Here is a 24,795-nt window from a genome sequence, read left to right on the forward strand (position 1 = left end):
CGAGCCCTGCGTCGGGCTCCCTGCTTTGCAGGGAGCCTGCTTCTCCCTCTGACCCTCTCCCCTCTCATGCTGTTTCTCTCTCGCTCGCTCTCTAAAAAATAAATAAAAATCTTAAAAAAAAAAAAAGTAGGTTGAAAAAAGAAAGAAGAGGATTAAAAAAAAAAGGGAGAGAATGTGATCAGGCAGGAGACTAGAACAAAGCCATACACTAGAGATTTAGGGTATATTTTGGTCTGTTAGAAGAAACTGTATCCCAAAATTTTAAAGAGAGAGTAACTACTATGAAGGGATAGAATATGACTCTAAAAATGAAAAATAAAAAAGATTTTTTAAAAAAGGGATTGATAAGATGTTGGTTGAAAAAGGGAAAACGAAAAACTCAAAAAAAGAAAAAGAAAAAGAAAAAAAAGAAAATAAAAAAAAATTAACTTTGAAAGACTACAGAATCATGGTAAAAAAGCCATGAATTCTATGTGCAATATTCCCCTAGCGCTGGAGTTCTGCCGTTCTCATTGATCGGTAAACTTGGTCTTGGCTGGCTGTTCTCGCTGATCTTCTGGGGGAGCGACCTGTTGCCGTGGTAGCCAAATGTCTTTTTTTTTTTTTTTAAGGTTTTATTTATTTATTTGACACACACAGAGAGAGAGAGCACAGCGGGGGGAGCAGCAGCAGAGGGAGAGGGAGAAGCAGGCTCCCCATTGAGCAGGGAGCCCGATGCGGGACTCGATCCCAGGACCCTGGGATCATGACCTGAGCCGAAGGCAGACGCTTAACCCGCTGAGCCACCCAGGCGCCCCAGTAGCCAAATGTCTTTGCTGGAGGCAGAATTGCCCCGCCCTTGCCTGGGCACGCTAAGTAATCTGCTCGGGTTTGCTCGGGAACTTTTGTTCCCTGCAAGCTTTCCCTACAGCTTTGGGGGACAAGAGTGAATCTCTCCCAATCTCTGCCCCGGAGGAGCCAAGAACTCAGGGCCCCACTCCTCAGTGAGGCCCCAGAGAAAAGCAGTCACCTACTCCCGTTTCCCCGGTCTCCGGTGCTCTCCATGCTCATCCGGCCTGTGACGGAGCGTTTCTATCTCTGGCACCCGACCCCGGGTGGAGTCTCCAAACCCAGCAGGTCCCTGCGGTGCAGTCCCGCGTGGCTCCTCCCAGGGGAGGAAGGTGAGTCTCCCCGGATCTGCCGCTTGTTGGGTCCCTGCTGGAGGAGCAGGGGCCCGACTGTGCCGCGGATCACGGTTTATGGCAACCCCGAGCTGAGAGCCCGCGCCTGGGCTCCGCCTCTGCAGCCGGCTTCCCCGCTCCGATACCTGGGAGCTCTGCCGCACTCAGGCACCCCCGGTTTTTCTGTGATCCTGCGGGTCCTGAGACCACACTGTCCCGCGATGTTTCCACCCCCCGCTTAGCCACTGGAGCGACATCCCTCAGTGGAGCCAACTTCTGAAAGTTCTGATTTTGTGCTCCGAGGCTCTATCACTTGCCGGTAGCAGCTGATGGAGGCCCCCCTCCCCCACCATCTATCTTCCCAAACATTGCCTCGGATTCACTTCTCTGCACATCCTACCTTCCAGAAAGTGGTCACTTTTCTGTTCAGAGAGTTGCTGCTATCTTAATATTCTATTTCTATGCCATCACCTAGTTGAGGAATCAATGTCAGTCATTAACAGAGCCTGAAAATAAAGGTTGCATATTATAAGATAGCGTTAAAAAAAAAGTTAGAAAAGAAACCTAGACTTTGATTGTTTCTTTAATAATTAGAATGGATTGCCTTGCTGTTTGATGCATACCTCTACTAGCTCATTCTTGAATCACATTTAGTTCTCTAAAATGAAATCATGAAAGATTGCATTTTTAAAAAGACATTTAGATAGGGCATTATGTTGGAATTAATTTTAATATGGACAAGATTCTGCTAAGAAAATAAATAGCAACATAAATATGCAAGGGAATTCAGAAGACTAGCCAAATGTCGCAGACAGGTCAAATTTTTAACATGATCAATACAATAAAATGTAGCAAATAAATCAATTCAATTTATCGACATGGGAATTCTGGGTTAACTCATTTCATTTGGATTTTAGTCAGAAACATAGATCTTGGAACTAGGTTAATAACGGTTTGTAATGATCTGCTTTCTTTTTGCTTGCTCTGGGAATTAAGAAAATAGTGCAGCTTGCTGGCGCAATTCAAGCCTTCTGGGGAATCTGCTTCACTAACCTTCAGGGAATTTAAGGATTTGTTGGGACAGATGTCTCTAAAACCTAAACTAAGAACCTCAATCCATTTCAAATTTAAGGAGAACTTGAATGTGAAATTTCATTTAAAAATGTTGCATTAGTAGCATTTTCTTTTATTTTTTGGACATTTAATTTTCCTTTCAAATCTGGTTATACAAAATCTATAATGATATGAAGACAAATTGCTGCATTGTGTTCATATTTTTAAAGTGTTTTTTGAGGATTCTACTCAGATTTTTATTTTGTTATGCATTGTCTTAAGTTTTTTACACAAATGAAAGATTATCTTCATAATGATAAAATGGAAAATAGCTCAATCTAATACCCCTTCATTATTTTAACAAATACACACATACAAACAGGCTCCACTTGGAGCTAAAATCATGTCAAATAAATCTTAAATTTATTACAATCATATTAATAATTACTATTTTTTTAAAATTACACTCATTAACATTCCTGGATTGCCTACTATAAGACAGGAAAGTTCTACAAGCTTTATATGTGTTAACTAATTTTCACAGTAACTGGGTGAGGTAGGTATTAGTATTACCTTTATTTTACAGATCAAGAGAGTAAACCACAGAGAGATTATATGACTGCCAATATCACCCAGCTAGAAAATGGCAGAGCTGGGATTCAAATCCAGGCAGTGGCACTCCAGAATGCAATCTCTTAACCATCACACTCTACTACCTCCTCATACAGCAATGTGTACAGTGATCATACGTGTATGCCTTGTCATTATTTAAGGGGGAAAAACAAGTTGCATACAGAAGCATATAGGAATGAAATGCCGTATCTCTAATTTATCTTAAAATAATTAAACAATAGATGAAGCAATTATGGAGATATTATACTATTTTGTCTCCTATATATTTAAGACATTTTTTCCTGGTAAAAAGTTAAAAAAAAAATCTTATATTGAAAGGTACCCATTTTAATGCTATCACCTCTTTGGAAATGAAATTCAACAACTATTATTTATTCTACTTATGTGCATAATCAGACAGAACTTTAGTTTGATGGAGTAAATACAATAAGCCTGATACCATGTGTCATCACAGAGATTCATAATAACTTAGCTTAGCAGATCTGCCCAGACTTGGAACCCAAAATCCTGATTCGTATGGCACTTGTAGTAACTGAAAACAAATATTCTAACTCTTCTAATCCCCAACTTGAATCAGTTTTGGATTGTCTGTTTTGATGTTACTCTTAGTCCTCATGACTGTTTCAGGGGCCAAGAGAGGGAGGGGCAGATGAGAAAATATGAGAAAACAGCGTCCATAGTCAAGTCCAGCTTTGCCATTTCCCTCTTAACTTGTTTCCACCCAACCTCAAAACATTTTCACTTCCACCATGCTTGCCAGAGATTTCCTAGTTACTCTGCAAATAGAGCGCCACTTTAAAAAGCAAACATGTCCTGGGACACCTGCAGGGCTCAGTTGGTTAAGCGTCTGGCTTTGGCTCAGGTCATGATCCCAGGGTTCTGGGATGGAGCCCCACATCGAATGAGCGGGGAGCCTGCTTCTCCCTCTCCCTCTGCCTCTCTGCCCTGCTTGAGCTCTCTCTCTCTGTCTCAGATAAATAAATAAATAAATCTTTAAAAAATAATAAAAAGTAAACATGTCCTTACAAATGCTATGTAAGTAATATGGGGACTGAAACACATGAACACCTACCCAATTTAACAGGCATTATCTCAACCATTACTCCAAACTATTACTAACACTAGAGAGAAACTGAGTAAGATCCTTATCTCAAGTTGCTAAAAATTTAATAGATTATCCTGGTATACAAATACTACAGTGTAAAGTATTATACCATAAAACCAGATAGGTGTAACTGCTTGTTTAGAACACCCAGAGGAAGGAAATACCATTTGCTTACTACCTAGAAAAACCAAGGGAGGCTTCCAGAGAAAGCAGTACTTGAATTGGTTTTTAAAGAATACTTAGTATCTGATTAGAAAAACTGTAGGACGTCATGATTACGTAATTAGAGGAGAGAATATGTTAACATTAGTCAGCACACTGGAGACGGGAATGATTGTCTTAAGTTTCCAGTAAGGCTATGTGCCTTACATTCTTCCTGGAACTGTGGCTCACCAAATAATTTAGCCCAGTTACACCTGCACCTTTAGGTTTCAATTGGAAAATTTGTTTAAGTAACTATAGTCGTAACTTTTTATCATATGATGCAATCCAAAGGGACATTAATTTTACCCTTTATTTCAGCAACTGCTTCAGCTAAATCTGGCTGTCACTGAGTATTTATTTTTATACCCATAAGGTGAATATAAATACCACTTATGCATTGTCTCATATCACAGCCCTTGTAAAGCTTATAACCCAATAGCTCCCTGCAAACTGACTAATTCAGATGCAGCCAACTGAAAGGTTATATTCCAAAGGAATAATTGATCACCTCTGAATGCTTGTTTTACCTTTAAGTGCGGCCATGTATCATCATTATAATGAACTAAATCAATAGACTACACTTGAATATATCATTCTGTAAATTCAAATCTTAAGTGGTGATAGACGAGCATAATAAACATGGAAGGATAACAGGAAACCGAAGATGCCAAATTTAATCTGGAATCCAACATATACAAAATTTATGGACTTCTTTGTAAGATTTATTTCTATTATGAAAGCTACTCCTTCTTCATTTCCAGCTACTCATATTGTACACTCCCTACCCCTGCCCACACCTTCCCTTAAATGTGCTAAGGATTCTATCCTGTACATTTTTATTTTTTATGTTGTGTAGATAAAGTGCAACAGGCTGAGAGTGGAACAACAGAGAGTAATGGGATTGTGGCAAACTGGACAATGTACCACATCCCAAATCACTCAGACTCCTTCTGATTTTCACATTGTGCCAGCACACCAAAATGCATCTGTAATTCAATCTGGCTTTGCTATACCTGGAACTTTACATTTGCTGGGGAAATTTCAGGCACCTGTTTTCAAAGTCCACTCATAAGCTAAGCATAAAAATATTCTAGGCCAAATTCAATTTTTAGCTGCCTACTAGAAATCTCCTCTTGGATATCCTTGAGCAAGTTTTTGGTATAAATGTTCTTGTCTTTTGAGAATCTTGGCTAAATCCTTAAAAAATCTTTGCTAAAAAATATTCCTATGTCCAGTGTCCTAGCTAATGTTAATATATTCTCTCCTCTAATGAAAGAGACACTGTAGCCTTTCAAATCTACAATTATATACAGATTTCTCTGCATGCCTGAATGCTTTCTTCCATTAAACATTTGTTTATTATCTCTAATCCATATGCTTTGACTTGTTCTTAGAGAACACATGATTTATGGTTTACCTCACTGCATATTGTCCTCCTCCATATGTTATCTTTTCTCCCATAATTTTTTTTAACCTTTTTGACATTCTGGGAATATTTCCTGTCTCTTCTGTGCATCACTGATGGATAATTTGCACTGTCAAATTTGTTAGTTCTTCCAAAGGAATTGTTATTTTAGCAGTATTGATCTTGATGATTTTATTCCAGTCTATTTGTCACACAGATCACTGGTTCTTCCTTTGGAGATACTAAGCATCCATTTAATGTTGTTTTCTGTGAAGTACCTGAAATAACCCCTCGAAGGAAAAATGCCTTTAATCTGGGTCTTTAATACTTCAGTATTTCTATTGTACTGTTAATGATCTTTTCATGTATTCCTCCACTGACTGGTTTCTATTTGATTAGTATTAAATGAAGAAAGACCTTTCTTGTCTCAGGATTAGGAAACAGTAAAATGGTACAGATTTCTTTTCAAGCATTTGTTCTGTCATGTTTGTAATTTGAAGGCAAAGAAAGATATATGATATGATATATGGTATGATATATGGTATGGTATGGTTTCTGGTCAACAGGAGGCATTTGCAAAGGGCAAGTGTTTTCTTCAGGGTCTTTTGATTCCAATCCTTCAGATTACAGAAACTCACACAGGTCTGGGCTGAAATTGGGGGTGGTGGTGAAAGGGCATCCTTAAAAACAAGACCACGTATAGAGCACAGAGATGGGAGATAGATAATTATGACTCTGGTATTCTTCAGCCAGTTCATATTTGTGTCAAGAGAAGCTGTTGTTGGAACTTTGATTCACTGACTTATTGGGAAAAAAACCTCACTGAGTGAGTACAATGTGCTGGTTACTATAAGAACTAAGTCACCTGCTATGAGTACCCAAGAGCTTGCCCTCCAGGAAGTTATACTCTAGGGAAGGACCCCAAGGGAATAATTTATAAAGACTGGTTGTGCCTCCAAGAAGAAACTGCCATTTCTTTACAAAATTCATGATGGCTTAGGAAAGAACTAGTAAACTTTCATCAGTGTCTTAAATATCAAACAAAGGCAATAATAACTGATATGAAGACCTTGACAATGGGAAAAGAATTAGAGATATAATATTTTAGAAATATTTATATATTAATAATGTATAATATTACTAAAGGTATATGGATAATTTAGAAGCATAAAATAAAATGTGAGCCCATTTCAATAGCCCTTAAATAAATATTTGAGAATAATGTCTAAAATCATACAATCATCATGGACATGGAAATGAAATGATTGATGTAAGAGAAGTACAAAATAGAGAAATGACCACCATCCCACTAGGCATGATGTTGGAAAAATGAATCCTCTCCTACTAATGCAGAAATGGGGAAAAAGTTAAAAATCATAGCCAGAGGCTCAGGATTTACAATCCTTTAGTCTCCTGCAGGGGGCATAACATTTAAAACAGAAACTTTATTTAGCTCTCAAACATTTATATTATCATCCAAACAATGAGGACAAATTTATTAACTGAAAATGTTGGCTAGATATTTACTATTCCAATTAATTCCTCTGTTCATTAGATATTAGCTGCTGATGTGTAAGAGAAAACTCCCATTCTATAATTTCCAATCACCAATTTTTAATAATGGATGTGGCTTTATGGGTTTGAGCAATAAAAATACTGTACACAATTAAATAAGTATATAAAAATTCCAGGACAAAGAACAGTGGCAAGCAAGCCAATTTGAACCAAAACAATGAGATGGCATTAGGATTTGTGAACATTTGATACATAAAATATCAAGCACAACATGTATAACGCTGTGAGTATAGGAGCCAATTAAAGCCCCCTCTTATTGCAAAACTTTTGGTAAGGTTTATAAATTTCACCATCCATGAAAGTCCAACTTCATCCATCAGATAAGCAACAATCTTCAAAAAAACGTGTAACTACTGCAAAGCCTAAAGTAGAATATCAAAGTGCAACATTTACTTACACTTCTTAACTTTGTTTCATTATAAGATAATAACTACTTCCATTGCAGAAAATAATTTGATTGTAGTGATCAAAACACATGCATTAGGGGAAACTGAAAAATACTCAATACAGCATATAATTTTATATACATTCTACTGTAAAAAAGAATTTTTTTCCTCAGTTCCAAGTTGAAGGATCTGACTATATTTAAGTGATAGAAGCCACTCAGATAGTAGAATTTTGGAATTAACTTCACTATGTCAAGAAGAGCAAATGGAGGATCTGTTCATAAGCTGCTAATTATTTTGCAACAAGCATTCTCTCTGTTCTCTCTTTAGTAATAGAACCCTCTATTTTGTTTGGGTGCATGCTATGTTGGGGGGAGGATTATATTCCACATCCTGATGCAAATTGGCAAGGCTGGGCACTAAACTGGGCAATGGAGGCAGATAAAAGTACTGTGTACAGTTTCCAAACATACCCTTAAAGGCAAAAGGCATGTCCTCGACTGCCACTCGCCTCCTTCCTGTTCTCTAGAGAGCAAAAATCACTGTGTATGTTGGAGCACCAATCTTGGATCCCAACATGAAAAAACTATACTGAGGAAGGGAGAAAATTTGAAAGAAGTGCCCTGGGGCCTAGAAGATTGAGACTCGCCACATTAGGCTTTATATCCAGAATGTTTACATGAGAGAGGAATAAACTTTTGACTTCTTGTAGCCACTTTTACTTTAGGTCTATAAGAGCCAAACCAATACACCAATCATTAAACATGGTTCATTTTTATTCAATGTCTAAGGGTTTCCAAGAGCAATGGTATTATACCTAAAGCACTTTAATCTTCACCAATAAAAAGTTTTAGTGAAATATAAAATAAATTAACTTACAGTTCTTAATAAGTTCTCAAAAAATTTACATGAAATAGTAAAATTTTCCAGCAAACTTGACTCTGTTAGCAGTATTCCAAGAATATTCTGAACTGCAGTGAAATTTGTGGCTCATCTCATCACCTGTAGCATGTCTTAGGTGAGAGGCAAACAGTTCCAATTTTAATAAGTTTTCATGCCCTACGAGTGAGTACAGTTTTAAGGGTGGAACGGAGTATGAACCAAAGTCTCTGATTCCAATCCTAGCCCTCTTCCTACTATACAGTATTCTTTGCAAATTATTCTGGCACTGTTCTTATTATTTTTTTTAAAGATTTTTTATTTATTTATTCATGAGAGACAGAGAGAGAGAGAGAGAGAGAGAGAAGCAGAGGGAGACGCAGGCTCCCCGCAGAGCAGGGAGCCCAATGCGGGACTCGATCCCAGGACCCTGGGATCATAACCTGAGCCGAATGCAGACATTGCTTAACCAACTGAGCCACCCAGGCGCCCTAGGTATATTTATAACCAATGGTAATAATACAGACTTTTGGGGGATGGGAGAAGGCAGAAAAAAAAAAAAAACCACGTCAAGTTCACTAGGTTCACTTGTATTAATCCTTTTCTCTCCTACACAGAGTTTTATTTGAATATAGGAATAAACATCTGTGCAGGCAAATTATGAACCTGAGCATTGAGCACAGCTCAAGTGTTAGAAGTACACGCCCCGTGCATACTTTTACATTTATAATGAACATATTGCTAACTTTGCAGGATAGTGGTTGAATACTATGAATTTTACTATTGTACTATTCAATTATACCCCTGAATACTAACTGGGGTGATACTCACTAAAAAGTTGCATCTACATCTGTGCCTGTGATTATTAAAATCTTGAACAAAGAAAACTCACAATTTCTATGCAAAATAAAAGAACTTTCTAATTAAGAAGCAAACTTGACTTAATAAAACCGTTTTATGTGACATCAAAAATAGGACTTTCTTAATTAGTTTAGATGAAAGAAAAACATATTTGCAGTATTAGTTCATCATCTTTAGGCAACACTCAACTGGCAGATTGGACCAAGCATGTCAATCCATCCACTTTATTTATTATGAAATCTTTGTCATAGTTTTACAAACTAACTGCTTTAAAAAGGTGTAACTGGTGTACCACCAGGAAGGTTGATAAAGATTTAGCATCTGTATTTTAAATGACTATATAACTTTTAAATATCAAATACTAATCTTAACAGTGAAATGAAATGTCTGTCCAAAATAAAATTCATTCTAACACCAATCAGTAAACTATTGTTTAAGATTTATTTAGAGAGAGAGAGACAGTGTGAGCAGGGAAGGAGGGGCAAAGGGAAAGGGAGAGGAGACTCTCAAGTGGACTCCCCGGTGAGCACAGAGCCCAATGCTGGGTTTCATCATCTCAACACCTAAGCCATCAAGATCATGACCTGAGCCGCAATCAAGAGTCAGACACTCAACTGATTGAGCCACCCAGGTGCCCCCCCCCAATCAATAAACTATTAAAACATTTTGTGTTAGCTGTTGGTTTGCCCTTAATAAACATCCTACCTCATTAAAATGATATACATCATTATCATAAAAGGATAATAATTATCATAGAAGCACTAGCAAAACACCTATGGCTAGTAAAAAGAAAACGCTTTTTAAAACAATCCTAGTTCTTCATTTATTAAAGGGAGAAAACATAACCTCCTTCCTTCACAGTGTCATTTTAGAAATTAAATATAAGAATTTGTGTAGAGTGGTTAGCAGCATGCAGGCAAATAGTGCTCAATAAACTATGATGTTCACCAATAGTGGTGGTGCAATTTGGAAAGATGTGGCATTTCAAGCCGACTATCTTGTTTTGTTTTTTAATTGTTTTTTGAAGGCCAGCTTTACTTGATTTATATATTTTTTTACACTCCCATGAAGTAGCTGGAAAAAAGTAGTATACAAATATATTTTTTTGATTCAGAAAAAAAGTGTGAATAACAAACAATAATTTTTTTTTTATTTGTTTGACTTGTTCACTGATAAACCATCCCAAGCTCATGGAAGAACACCAAAAACACAAGATGCCCTCAACAAACATTTTTGGATACATAAACAAGTGTATATACAAATTTTTTTCCTGATAAAAAAAAGTCACAGATATGATAATTTAAATGAACTTAAGCGTAAAATTTTGTTTTATAATTTTGTAAATGCTTCCACCATAGCCAAGTAATTAAAATGTCTCCTGAAAGTCCATCCAAAGGTGGCAACATGAGAAGTAACTTATTTGTGCTAAAATAATCCATGTTGGAACATCATCTGAATATGTACATTACAGTCATCTGTTTAAAAAGGCAGAATGAACACTCACTATGCTTCAAAGATTGGCTGGGCAAGGCCAGCTGTTGTACCATTTCCAGGGTGTCGTTCACACTGTAGGGGAAATAAGTGGTCCCCCCTGGTGTTTGCGGTTCAGGACAGAGGAGACCTGCCTCGTTACCCGCGTAAAGCGCTGGGCGACAGAGATGGATGGGACCCATGGCAGACCCTGTCTGCCACATGGCTAACGGAGTGCAGGGTATCCGAGTCAGTGCAGTGGATGGAGGTCTGGACAGGAGGCAGAGAGAGTTCAGATCCAGCGAAACACATGGCATTTCTACCCCGGAAGATGCCAATGATAATTTGTTAAAGATAGCATAAGCCCTAAGAGTCATCATTACCTTGTTAGGTCCAACCAGTAATTCTGCTGATGCTATAGAACATTTTCTGAAAAATTCAACCTGCTAGGTCAGCTTGTTCTGTAAAGCCAGTCATCCTAGCATAATTCAGTTTATCTTGAAATTTAATGTAAAACTTTTAATACTCACATCAAGATCATCCTTTGCATTGTAGTAGACAACTTCATTGCTCTATAAAAAAAAAGAAAAGAAGAGTGCTTTATTGATTTGAGTAAAAATGTAAAAATATACTGGATCCAGCACTGAACACATTTTATGCATATTTTAAATAATAAACCCCTCGTGATATTCCTCTCATAAAATACTCCATGAAGATCCATGAAGATTAGCCAATATTTTCTAAAAACATATTAAAACACTGTATCAGTGATATTGAAAAGTACATCTTGCATTGAGGAGAAAGTATATCAGCACAGGTCTGAGACCCATTTGTCAAGAAAAAATAAAGAATGCATGGTGCAAAGAAATTATATATATACACACTCACAACACACACACACACACACACACACACACACACACACCCCTAAATCATGAAATTATGAACAGAATAATTTCAGAAAAATGTAAGAATGTGGCTTGTTAATACTTTGCTGACAACGTGACTTTTTTTTTTTTAATTTTTATTTTTTTAAAGATTTTATTTATTTATTTGAGAGAGAGAGAATGAGAGAGAGAACACGAGAGGGGGTAGGGTCAGAGGGAGAAGCCGACTCCCTGCTGAGCAGGGAGCCTGATGCGGGACTCGATCCCGGGACTCCAGGATCATGACCTGAGCCGAAGGCAGTCGCTTAACCAACTGAGCCACCCAGGCGCCCACAATGTGACTTTTAAAATATATATATATATTTTATATATATGTATATACATGTATAATACCTATATATGTATTATATAATGTATATATATATCACATGTTGAAATTAGTAAGGAAAGGTGTATCTGGACAGTATTGGCAGAAATTTCCTCATGAGATTCAGAAAAGGGATCAAGAACAATTGAATTTAGACAGCGAAAGAATCAGATTATTTAACACACTAATATTATCATATTCTACCAAAGTGGTGAATGAGCATTGGCTCTTCAAGAATAAATGTATTCAGACACTTCTGCCAGCCCTCAGTGTTGCTGAAATAAGCCATAACTATAAATTATGAATATAAATTGTGTTACAGAATGAAAATGGAAAGGAAAGAATGAACAAAATGATTGTCAAGGAATTTAAAAGTTTTATTCTTTGAGGCTTCAAGACTAGTTCTACGCACTGTTAAAATAATCCACTTATACTGATTTCCTTTTCCTTTCTTCTCCTGAACTGATTGAAAATATAACCCATCTTCCATACGTCTTCAGTAGTAACTGGAGCACTATGCAAAAATAACATCAAAAACATGGATACTCTAAAATCCTATTAAAAGAAAATGCAATACACATTTTTTAAAAAGAAAATTACTCTTAAAAATTCAATAAATTAGTGCTTCTTAAAATATATACCACTCCACTAGTTAGAAATCACTAGTTCTTCAAGACATTCTATGGCCCTTTGACTTTAGAATAAGCAATGAAGTTAAAGTCATTTCTTTTTGGCTTCTAAGTCTCAGCATATGAATGTACATTATACATCTTTAAGAATAAAACAGATCTTGTTGTATTTCTCAAACTTATTTGCTGCCGAATCTGCCTCCCTTTTTTAATTTGAGAAATATATCATGAGCCTGAAGTTCTATAAAAGATTCCTCTAAGACCAAACTAAAAACCATATTAATAAATAATAGAACACATAACTCATAATAGTGAATGAAACCATGACTTTGAATTTATTTCATTTAAAGAGCTCTAAAAATTACCATTTAATTAATTCTTTTAAAAAGAATTAAGTTGCTAAAGAATTTTAACATGCATAGAAGTTCTACTTCCTGAAGCATTTCTTACAGCATTAATTTTGTAACAAAGTTAAAATACAAAATCAGAATTCATCACATACACAAAGCAAGAGAATCTTTTGAATCCACCAGAGTCCCAAATCTAATTACTAGTTTATTGATCCTTCTTACAACTCTGAAATCTATACTTAGGAGACAATTTTCAACTTAGAATGTGGATTCCATCAAAAGATAAAATATTGAATAAGTTTATCTTCATTTTAGACTTTATTTCTGCCAACTCCTTCCTTATATTTACAGAACTGAAATGTAGAAAACAAGGTGAAACTGCATTAAATCTTAAGTGATTCAACATCATTATTTTCAACAAACATTCATTAAAAATCTATATGCACACACTGCTGTGCCAAGAGAGACACAAAATAAGTTAAACGTAGCTATCTCTATCCTTTAGATAAAATAACAGATACAGATCAATTATATAAAACAACTAATATGTTTAGACTTACATTTGGCCCATGGTACTAGAGCTAACGGACTAAATTGTTTAAATGTTTTTTCTTATATGTGACACAGGGTCACATATAACAAATAAAAAAGAGAATTTAATTAAACCTAAAATTAAGAGTATCACATACAGTGTCAAAAGAGTATAAAGTACAATAAAGAAATGCTAGTTTTAACTAAAACTAAGTATTTTGATTCTATTACAATAAAGTGTGCCTGAAATAAAAATAAAAATGAAGAAAAACTAAGTTTGAGAATTTTTCAAATGTTTTTCCTCTTGTTACTGCACTACAGTTTACGTAAAATCCTATTACTTTTGTTCTAGAAACTCTATATTGCTTCTAAAACTTATTGAAAATGTGTATTGCAAAGTTTATTTAATTTTTCTGCATTTGCACAAAGTCTTCTGGACTCCAGGAGACATAAGATCCCCAAAACTGATTTTTTTTTTTCTAGTAAGTAAACTGGGGGGAAAAAAAAAAAAACCTTAGTCATAAAATTATACTGCATATACAACAACCATACTCATTGTAACTAGGGTATTTTATATTTCTACTTTTAAAAAGCTTTCTTTAGGGGCGCCTGGGTGGCTCAGCTGTTAAGTGTCTGTCTTTGGCTCAAGTCCTGATCCCAGGGTCCTGGGATCAAGCCCCGCATCAGGCTCCTTGCTCAGCGGGGAGCCTGCTTCTCCCTCTCCCTCTGCCTGATGCCTCTGTGCTTGTGCTCTCTCTCTCTTCCTCTCTCCCTGTCAAATAAATAAATAAAAATCTTAAAAAAAAATAAAGTAGCTAATTAAATACGTGTTCTTAGACAGTTTGTCATGATTTAATAAGAGAACAAAGACCATAATGGAATTGCAATTGATTACATCCACTGCCTTACAACAAAATTTCCTCTTCACCAATACATGTGACATTGTCTTTGGCTTAGAAGCATTTTTTTTTTTACCTAGTTTTTTATAAATATATTTTCTCTAACCCTAAACTTTGCAGTGAGAGCATGAACATTTCATTTATTCCCTGATTTTACCTAACAGAAAAGCTCAAGTGATCCAATTCAGTAAGCATACATCTATGTAGGGCATCAGGATTTGGGGAAAGTGTCACTGCATTTAATTTGTCAACCAGCACACTTACCTGGCAGTATGACACTAAAATAAATGGCAAACATTCACAAAACATTTAATTTATATAACCATATACAAATAATTTTTATATATAACTGATAATTCCTCATGCTTTCTTGCAGAAAAGTATAATTATTTACTGTGGCTTTTGTTTAGAGTTGAAGAGTGGCTCAGAAAGAATTTTAAATATAAGCTTGAGGATAAGTCTAATTTGGTGAAGTCATAATTCTCTTTCCTATCACATTCATTTATAGCATCTCCTCTGCTATATACAAATATATGACATGTGTAGCTATGTTAAACTACATCAGTCTGAAATCGAATCGCTCAAAATATATCCAAACCCAATCCCAACAGGATTAGGATAAAAGACAATTCTCAGGAATAAAGGACAATTCACACTGAATCAGCCTGATTTTGATGTTCTGGTGTCTTACAGGAGTGACTGTCAGTTAAAATTAACTCCATGCTAAAAGAAAATTAGGAGACCAAATTGTATAAAAACAATTAAATGGCCTGAGGGGGGCAGAATTAAAAAGAGGAAGTATCAGCTGAATTCTTTCTTCCTTTACCGGGTCCCCTGCCTCCATCCCACTTAGATTGTGTACAAGGAGAATTTTGGGTCTCCTAACCAACAGAGGGAGCCACACCTCAGTCCTTCAACAAACTTTGGCAACCTCACTTTGTAGTGTTTGGGAGAAATAAAAATGAAGACTATCTATGCCCTGATGATAAGAAGGAATTTTCTCACCCCCCTGATACACAAGGGGCAGGAATATCAGAGTCAGTTGTTCTGTCCTGCTATCATTGAAGAATATCTCGTGTCATCCTTGGATGACATGACCACACAAACCAAAACTTTCTCAGGTTTCAAAATATGTGAGAGTGAAGAACTTCAGAGAGCTAAAATACGCCTCCTCTATTTACACTCAATTCAAGCGCGTGTGTATACACATGTGTGTGTTTCTGATTCATTTACCTTTCCTATCGCTCAAACTTCCCTCAATCCCTCCTCCAGAAAATAAAGTTTAATATTTTAAAACAATGGCATATAAGCTAATTATCACAGGCACAGAATACAAAATTGAGTCATCTTGTTTCTCTACTATACTTCTGGCTAGATGTTTTCTTTTTTTTTTTTTTTAAGATTTTATTTATTTATTTGACAGAGAGAGACACAGCAAGAGAGGGAACACAAGCAGGGGGAGTGGGAGAGGGAGAAGCAGGCTTCCCACAGAGCAGGGAGCCTGACATGGGGCTCCATCCCAGGACCCTGGGATCATCACCTGAGGCGAAGGCAGACACTTAATGACTGAGCCACCCAGCGCCCCTGGCCAGATGTTTTCATGCAAATTATTAAACAACGTCATCTTGGAAGGTATTTACACTCAAATACAAAGGTTTTTAGTGGATTTTAGGGTATTACATGCAGTTTGATAGGATAAAGCCAGCAACAGCCTCAAACTAGATTCAAGATTAGTGAAACCTTTAGAGAGCTTTTTTTCATCATTTGAGCACCACCAGATGACAAGAACAAATTGTTTTGTTTCTGATTTTTAACCAAGTAGTTTAGTTATTTATTATCTCCTCGAAACAAATTTACCCAAATGTTCCACGCTAATATAGTATCGCTGCTTGCTGAAATTTAAAGCATCCCCTAGCAAGTTGAGAGATAAATTACTTCAGTTTCTCATTGTCTACTGGGAGTCAAAATTAAATCTGGGCAAAATAGACCATTCCATCTTAAAAACGTGTATTGTGAGTGACAGTCCCTTGAATGCCACTCTCCTATAAAAGTTGGCCTCTGATGAATAGAATGAATTTATGTTAAAAATCGGAAGCAGAAGTACAAAGCTTCCACATGGAAGTAAGATGGTGCCAAAGAAAAGATTTAAATATTGGAACTGAAAATCAGGATTTTATAGCCAACATCTGAAATATATGACACATTCAAAATTCAAATAGAGATTAACTTCCTGTCCAATTTACTAATTCTCTTTTCTTGGCTGTACACTTGACTGTGCACATGATCCACACACTGACAAATCTGAGCAACCGTATTGTCTGCTAAAGTTACTTTTTAAAAAATCCCACTCTTAATCATTTATCACTCTTCAGTTTCAAAAATGGAAGTCAATCAGATGAATATTAAGAATACTCTTGGGGCGCCTGGGTGGCTCAGTTGGTTAAGCGACTGCCTTCGGCTCAGGTCATGATCCTGGAGTCCCGGGATCGAGTCCCGCATCGGGCTCCCTGCTCGGCAGGGAGTCTGCTTCTCCCTCTGACCCTCCCCCCTCTCATGCTCTCTCTCTCTCATTCTCTCTCTCACATAAATAAATAAAATCTTTAAAAAAAAAAAAAAAAGAATACTCTTGTAAAAAAAAAAGGATATTCTTGTTATAAATGAGTTGTGTTAATGGTTCTTGCCCACCATACTGTTTAGCCCAAATCAGTTACAATGCAAATATTCTGATTAATATATCTTTGTAACAACCTGACCTGGTAAACCTACACACCACTGACCTCTGCTCAAGTCAATTAGGGTACATGGGATGCAATAATCATAGCACTGTAGCACTGTGTGAATAAAAGAACTTAGGAGCCTACTGTGTATGTGTCATTGTGTGTGCATGCATTTCTGGGGGGGGGGGGGTTTAAAGGGGGGAAAACTTCCCAAAAAAAGCTGGGGGCGGTTGACACAGTAGGTTAAAGACAGGGGCTTTTGAAAAAAAAAATTTTTTTTAAAGATCTTATTTATTTGAGAGAGAGCCTGAGCGGGGGGGAGGGGGACAGGGGGAGCGGGAGAAGCACACTCCCACCTGAGAAGGGAGCCTGACACTGGGCTCAAGAGGCGGGGCTCGATCCCAGGACTCTGGGATCATGACCTGAGCAGAAGGCAGACTCTTAACCGACTCATTGGACACATGAGCACGTTACTGGTGAAAATAAAAAGGAAAACTAAAGATGAGCACATTCCATCTGGAGATCAGTGTCAGCAGATTACTGGACTGAAGGCATGAGAAAAACCTACATTCGCATCATATGACGAGAGACAATAAAAAAGACAACTGACGTAAAGTGTCTAGCACAGTGCCTGGCGCACAGTATGTGCCCTGTCTGTTATCAACTATTATTTTATATATTGAAAAAGAAAAACTAGGAATATCCATAGAAGTTATCTATTAGCTTTAGCTTGTAGTTATATATGAACTAAAGTAAACTGTTATCACTTACTTTTCTTAGACTAGTTAGTATGCTGTGAGTCTATTTAATTCACTTAAAGTCCTTTCTTCAAGGATTCCACGTAGCAGACTGGAGAAGAAATGTGATTACTAGTTGCTGTTATTGTTTTTAATTTGATATTTTAAATGAGATAATTTATTTAAAAAGTCTAATATAGGGATGCCTGGCTGGCTCAGTTGGAAAAGCATGCAACTCTTGATCTCAGGGTTGTGAGTTCAAGCCCCATGTTGGGTGTAGAGACTACTTAAAAAAAATTAAAAATAAGTCTAATACAGATGGTAATGTGTGATGGTTTTGTTCGCATCCTGTCCATTAAATGTGTTACTGTCCTTCAAATTTTTCTGTGATTCTAAATACTCTTTCCAACCCCACATCTCCTTTACATCTCCATCCTCATATGCTCCTGCCTGGAAAAATTCCAACTCTGTATTAAACCAGAAGTTTGTGCATCCATCCTAACACCCAAACTGTGGCATCTTGCTGAAGAAAATTGTATAAATGCTCTCGCACAGAGTAAGTCAACGGTTCTCATGTTTTAACAACTATAGTAAACATGAGGATTTGCTTTGTTTGGTAGTTGTTTTTGTGCGTGTGTTTTTGTTTTTGTTTTTTTTTTTCCTATTCAGAAACTCTACTGTCTTTGGGGAACCATTTCTTCCAATCATGTGATTCAGTTGTCTGGCAAATTATACTAGCCCGCTTCTCTGACCAGAGAAACTCAAGAGGTGATGAAATCTATACAATAATAGTATCTCATTTCCCTATTTCTTTCTTAGGAAGATTCTGTTTTTCCAGGAGTACTTATGGTTGCAAAAGCTGAAATGCTGAAAGTCTGAATCCTGATGTGATGGAGGCTATTTCCATCCGTTTGCTCTCACTTATAGAACCAGTAATTTATTATTTATTATTTTTTTTCTTAAAGTAGTTAGGATGTGTTTTCTAACTTCTACAACTGATATTACTTATACAATACCAAACTCCCTACAATGAGGGTTTTTTTTTTCCCCATTCTATTTTTCTCTGACTAACAGTCAATACTATATGCTTAACTGACTGAGCCGTCCAGGCTCCCCAAATATAACAATTTCTTTTAGAGCACCTACGTGGCTCAGTTGGTTAAGCGTCTACCTTTGGCTCAGGTCATGATCCCGGTCCTGGGATTGAGTCCTGCATCGGGCTCCCTGCTCAGTGCAGAGCCTGCTTCTCCCTCTGCCTGATGCTCCCCCTGCTTGTGCTCTCTCTCTCTCTCTCTCTCTCTGTCAAATAAATTAAATTAAAAAAAAATTTTTCTATTAAAGAAGATGGAAGTGTAATACTATTGCTAAGATGGTGTTCAATGATTATAACAGAAAAATACAGATAATCTATTCTTTCTCTGAACTCTCAGCATTCATTCATAAGAAATAAATACTGAGCCTTATACATATGCCAAACTTCACGCCAGAAATCTAAATACATGTGCTTTTTTAGATTGATTGTTAAAAATAAACTAGTGAGATATCACCAATAAAGAGTGTCTAATAATCTTTGAGACATACTCCTTTGTCTTATCTATTCTTTTAACGTGCCTTATAATCTGTTTTAAAATGTGAATTTAATTTAATACTACTTTTTTTTAGCTTAATGGAAGAAGAAAGAACTGGAAAATCACTTTGGCCTTTTTAAAGCTTACTTCTACTTTTAGCAAATAACATTTTACATTTATTCATCAAGTAACTGCTATTATATATTTGTAATATTATAGTTGCTGTGTTTTTGAAGTTTCCATCATGTTGCTAGTAAATTGAAGAATTCCTTAGTAACTGCCCCAGCACATTAACCAATCAATGAGCCAAAGTCCTCTAAGAGTCGTCACAGCAAAAGATAATAGACCCAGGTGTCTTTGCTATAGTTAATTACCTAATTACAAAGACGCTCAAGTACTCCATCCCCAAGCCATACTATGAGGCTAGCGACACAATTGGAAAGATCACCCTACGTGAAAAAAAAAAAAATTGTAATATTCACCAAAGGAAATGTTCATCACTTCTGCATAAAAGAAATTTAAAAATAAATTGAGATAAAAAAGAGAGAAGACTAAATTCTTTTGAGTAGAGACAGCATTCTATTATGTGTCTATTCAATGCTTGCACAATGTCTACAATGTTGTATGAACTACTACTGAATGGACAGATGAATGAATAAATGAGTACCATAAGCCTAGACAGAACTATTAGAAATTCTAGACTAAAAATAACAACAAAACACACACAAACGTACCTATGTGCACACACACAAGGCATCAGAGTAGAGAAAAAGTATGTAGCTTTAAAAAAGTTCCAAATAAGCCAAAATGTACACCACTTTCACTCTAAAAGAAATCAAAGAGGAATTCCAATCGGACTGTGATTTCAGAGTTCCTTGGTTGTTGAAATTTAAAGATCAATTCCTATTAAACACTAAAAGCTATAGCAATTTATTTCTTCATCTGATAAACTTTAATAAGAATCTGCCTGTAAGTTTTTTTTTTAGTGCTCCAAATAAAATTGATAAATATATGATTTAAACTGCAGGAGAAAAGCAAAAGTAGAATATGAGAAGATAAATATATTATTTTCTTCAGCTACCAAATCCCCCAGGAAACTCAGCCCAGAATTGGACAAACACATCTATAATGCTGAGGAACTTGCTTTAATCTCCTTTAATCTGTAAGTCTAATGAAGCTTTGGGTATAATCATCTAAAACATTAAAACTTAATCCACCAACATAGTCTATTTTCTATGCTTCTTCCTATTGACTTTGATAATCCACAGATTCTCTTGACTCATGATCAAAGTAAACAGCACTTGATCATAACAATATATGATGTCCTAGTAATAGAGTCGTGTTAATTTGTCCAATTGTAATATTAGCACTGCCTTTTCAAATTATCATTATCGACTTCAGCAAATTATCATACCAACACAAGACTTACACTATGACCAATGAATTACTGAGCATAAAATAATCTGGTCAAAATCAGAGCTTTGAAGAACATTAAACCAATAACCATTATATCAATTTAGTTTATCTTTCATTGGGGTTAAGGGACTATATGGGATGGGAAAGAAGGAGGAGAAGAGATTTTGATTATGTGTGCATTACATGAAAGGCACTTACATATATCATTAAATGTTATAAAATTTCCTGAACAGGGGTGTCTGGGTGGCTCAGTCAGTTAAGCGTCTGACTCTTGATTTCAGCTCAGGTCATGATCTCGGGTTCCTGGGACTGAGTCCCGTGTCTGGCTCTGCACTGGGCTTGGAGTCTGCTTAAGATTCTCTCCCTCTCCTCTCTCTCTCTCTGCCCCTCCTCCCCGGCTTGTGGGCACACACATGTGCGTGTGCTCTCTCTCTCTAAAGTAGTAGTAATAATAATAATAATCCCTGAATATATCATAGATATAATCTTATTGAAAATAATAAATCGATAAAAACGTAATTAGCCTTATATCATGGTATCACTTTGCTTGTTGGATTTCCCTTCCTCCTCTCCATCCCAGCTCCCCACTATGGAGAGAATCAGTTTGGCACTCTAAGATGAAAAGTGGGGCTGATATAAATACATCATTGTTCAGCCTGGGTTTTTTATTAGGTTTAAGTTCCTATCAGGGAGGCAATAGTCTTAAAAGCCAGTCTTATTAGAGAAGAGATTTCTAAATTTAAAAAATAGATAACTTTATATAGAAAGACAAAACTAGAAATTCTAAACAATAAGCGAGAGTTAGAACACAGCATATGGAATAGGGGGTGTTCCTTCCCATGAGCAAATAATTGCTGAGACTTGCCTGAGTTGGGTTGGAAGAGCACAGAGAGCGCGCAGACGGAAATATACATGGCCTAGCTCCTCTTATGGGCAGAAAACAATAAGAAAGGAAAGAGGCATTTGGGAGAAATTTTAGAGGAGAGGGAAAAATGCCACCTTTCCTATTTGGAATTCTGGAATAATGCCTTTTCACACCTTGTGCATGGCCACAAAGCTTTTCTTGTGCAAAATCTTCCCCACTTTCCCACTTCAAATCACAGTTAGTACCCCTGTTAATACCTCTCATAGCACCTTCTGACATTTTCCTCCTCTGTAAATCAGGGAGAACAACAGTAAGTAGGAAACTCACTGGTTTGTTGTGTGGAATTAATGAGTGAAAGTCAGATCCAAAGATCAGCTAAACCCCCTTCCTCAATCCTTGTACTTATCACACTATGTTGTGTGCACTCATCTGAGCCTTGTAAGGGTAGAGACAAAATCTTGATCACCTTTGTGCTCAATGCCTGGCCGGAGGTGCGTCAAAAGTTACATGCCAACAACTGAACTGAACAAGCCTGCCTTCCTCACAGACTTGTTGAATGACCTGCCTAATGATCTTTACCCTCCACAGACAAGGTCTTTGAGAACGGGTTTCCACCCCTACCTTCAGTTTGGTTCCCCAGAAGCAGACACTCGAGGATTTAAACACAGATAATCAATGTGAGAGGTGACCCCATGACATACTAATAGGACAGTGGAGAAGTGAGATATGGAGACAAAGGATTTCAAAGCGAGGTGTATTAAAGAGCATGTGGGCAACCAGGGCTCAGAGCCTCTGGGAACCACTGTTTATCAAGGGTAGTATTCACCGATACCGGTCATCATTGCTTGAAGGTGTTCATTTCTGCAAATTTCTGTCCCCACTGAGGGCACTCAAGCAAAGATTTGCAGATGCTTGAATAGAAAGCTACAAAGTGTGTGTGTGTGTGTGCTGAGAAGATGTGGGCAGGGAATCAACATCTATTATAGGCACATAAAGAGTGTTGTAGAAATATTTACTGAGCACATGGCTAAATCAACAAATGGCTTTAAGCACTGACTAGTAAGCAGTGTGACTTCTTAGGCTTTGGTTCCTCAACTACAAAATGATGACTCAGTTGATAAATATGGTCTCTAGAATCCTTCCACCTATATATTTTGATATTTCCACTCAGTGTTTTGTTTTAGATCACACAAGAAGATCCAATAGCTGTGTTCATCTATTTCTTTCAGTGAGCCTTTGATTACTTCCTCTTCTGTGAAAACTCAACAGAATTTAAAGAGATATCTTTCAGTTCTGAAAAACAAAGGCAAAGCTTTTTCTTTTTATTTCACTTGAAATTCCTCTAACATATTTCTTCAGAAATATGTACAAGAAGCTCTACATCATTATTTTTCTTTATATCTTGAAAGATCAAGTCAAAGTATATTCATTTATCCCTGAAAAATAATTAACTGTTTTTCTGAGGATGGACGTGTTGAGATAAAACATTCCCCAAAATAGCTTGAATGAACCTCTTTAAGCTGTAATATGAAAAAAATCAAACCCCTTTACTCTTACCAAACACAACCCGGCAATCTCTCCTTTATAGCATAAATTAACTGTTCTAGATCAACCACTGCTACCTTTCATTAATATAATGAAATACCATTCATGTATGTTTAACTAAAGTCAAAAGCACAGGTTTTTCTAGGGGATAGATTACAGTTTAAATCTGTACTACCTCTCTGTGAAGATAGCTTCACTAACAGTACAAAGAAAGGAAGGCTGTTGCAGAAGAAATGAATAGAATAATTTCTGACATTTTAGAAACCTCCATTCCAGCTGAATAATACAGAATTGCTTTGGAAACAAATTGCTACCAGCCTATACTTCATTAGCCTAGTTTTAGTAACGGTATTTAATTAAGTTGTATTTCATATAGCTTTATTTCAATTCAAACTGTTCACTCAGATATAACTGTCTCTAATTAAAACATGTGTAATTGTTAAAGTGTTAATTTATGAAAGCCACAATCCAAAAGATTCTCAACATACTCCTAGTTGCATTTGGTCTGTTGTCCAAAATTTTTAAAAAGACGGATAGAGAGGGTGCCTGGGTGGCTCAGTTGGTTAAGCGACTGCCTTCGGCTCAGGTCATGATCCTGGAGTCCCAGGATCGAGTCCCGCATCGGGCTCCCTGCTCGGCGGGGAGTCTGCTTCTCCCTCTGACCCTCCTCCCTCTCATGCTCTCTGTCTCTCATTCTCTCTGTCTCAAATAAATAAATAAAATCTTTAAAAAAAAAAAAAAAGACGGACAGAGAAAGGAAATTCTGTGGATCAGGCTTCTCCCCTCAGACATACTTTTACACATTATTCATTTTAATTTTCATAATGTGTCATTTTTTAAGGAAATGTAATCTTTTTTCTTGAGAGTATTAAAGAAAGGCTTCAAAATATTACAGAGTTGTACCAAGCAGAGGCAACATGATGTAATACAAATAACAACTTAAAAAATCTGAATTCTAGGGCCGCCTGGGTGGCTCAGTCATTAAGCGTCTGCCTTTGGCTCAGGTCATGATCCCAGGGTCCTGGGATCGAGCCCCGCATCAGGCTCCCTGCTCAGCGGGAAGCCTGCTTCTCCCTCTCTCACTCCCCCGGCTTGTGTTCCCTCTCTCGCTGTGTCTCTCTCTGTCAAATACATAAATAAATAATCTTAAAAAAATGTGAATTCTATTCTTCAGTTCAATTATTAATTTGATGTGGCAAACACATTAATCAATCCAAAGTTGTTTGTCGTCTAATATCACCTGGACAAAGAACTCCAACTTCAAAGGGTAGCATGATAATGTAATAATTTAACTGAAAGAACCTGTAAATTTTGAACATATATATGTAATTAATATTATTATCTAGTAGTCAAATTATATTTAGACTGTTTTATACAATTATAACCAAGGCCATTATTTAAGTACCCAGAAAATATTTGTTTCAGTGATGTCATTATACAAAAAGAATAGAATAAGAGAAAGTTGAAATATCAAATAAAATTTTCCTAAAACAAACAAACAAAAAAAGGCATTTATCTTGGCTAAGTAATGAAATTTAGATAGTTTCAAACAA

General features: G+C 36.6%; 1 protein-coding gene across 7 annotated transcripts in view; it reads right to left on the minus strand.

Moving 5' to 3' along the window:
• The window catches only part of CACNA2D1 (calcium voltage-gated channel auxiliary subunit alpha2delta 1), a 503,379-nt gene that overhangs the window by 182,817 nt on the left and 295,767 nt on the right, over positions 1 to 24,795 (minus strand). For all 7 annotated transcript variants that reach the window (XM_021689797.2, XM_021689799.2, XM_021689796.2 and 4 more), the window contains exon 5: positions 11,262 to 11,303. In XM_021689797.2, coding sequence (XP_021545472.2) covers positions 11,262 to 11,303 — 42 coding nt within the window. The remainder of the gene's footprint in view (positions 1 to 11,261; positions 11,304 to 24,795) is intronic.

The sequence above is a fragment of the Neomonachus schauinslandi genome, chromosome 12 (genome assembly GCF_002201575.2).
Source record: "Neomonachus schauinslandi chromosome 12, ASM220157v2, whole genome shotgun sequence".
Taxonomy (NCBI): domain Eukaryota; kingdom Metazoa; phylum Chordata; class Mammalia; order Carnivora; family Phocidae; genus Neomonachus; species Neomonachus schauinslandi.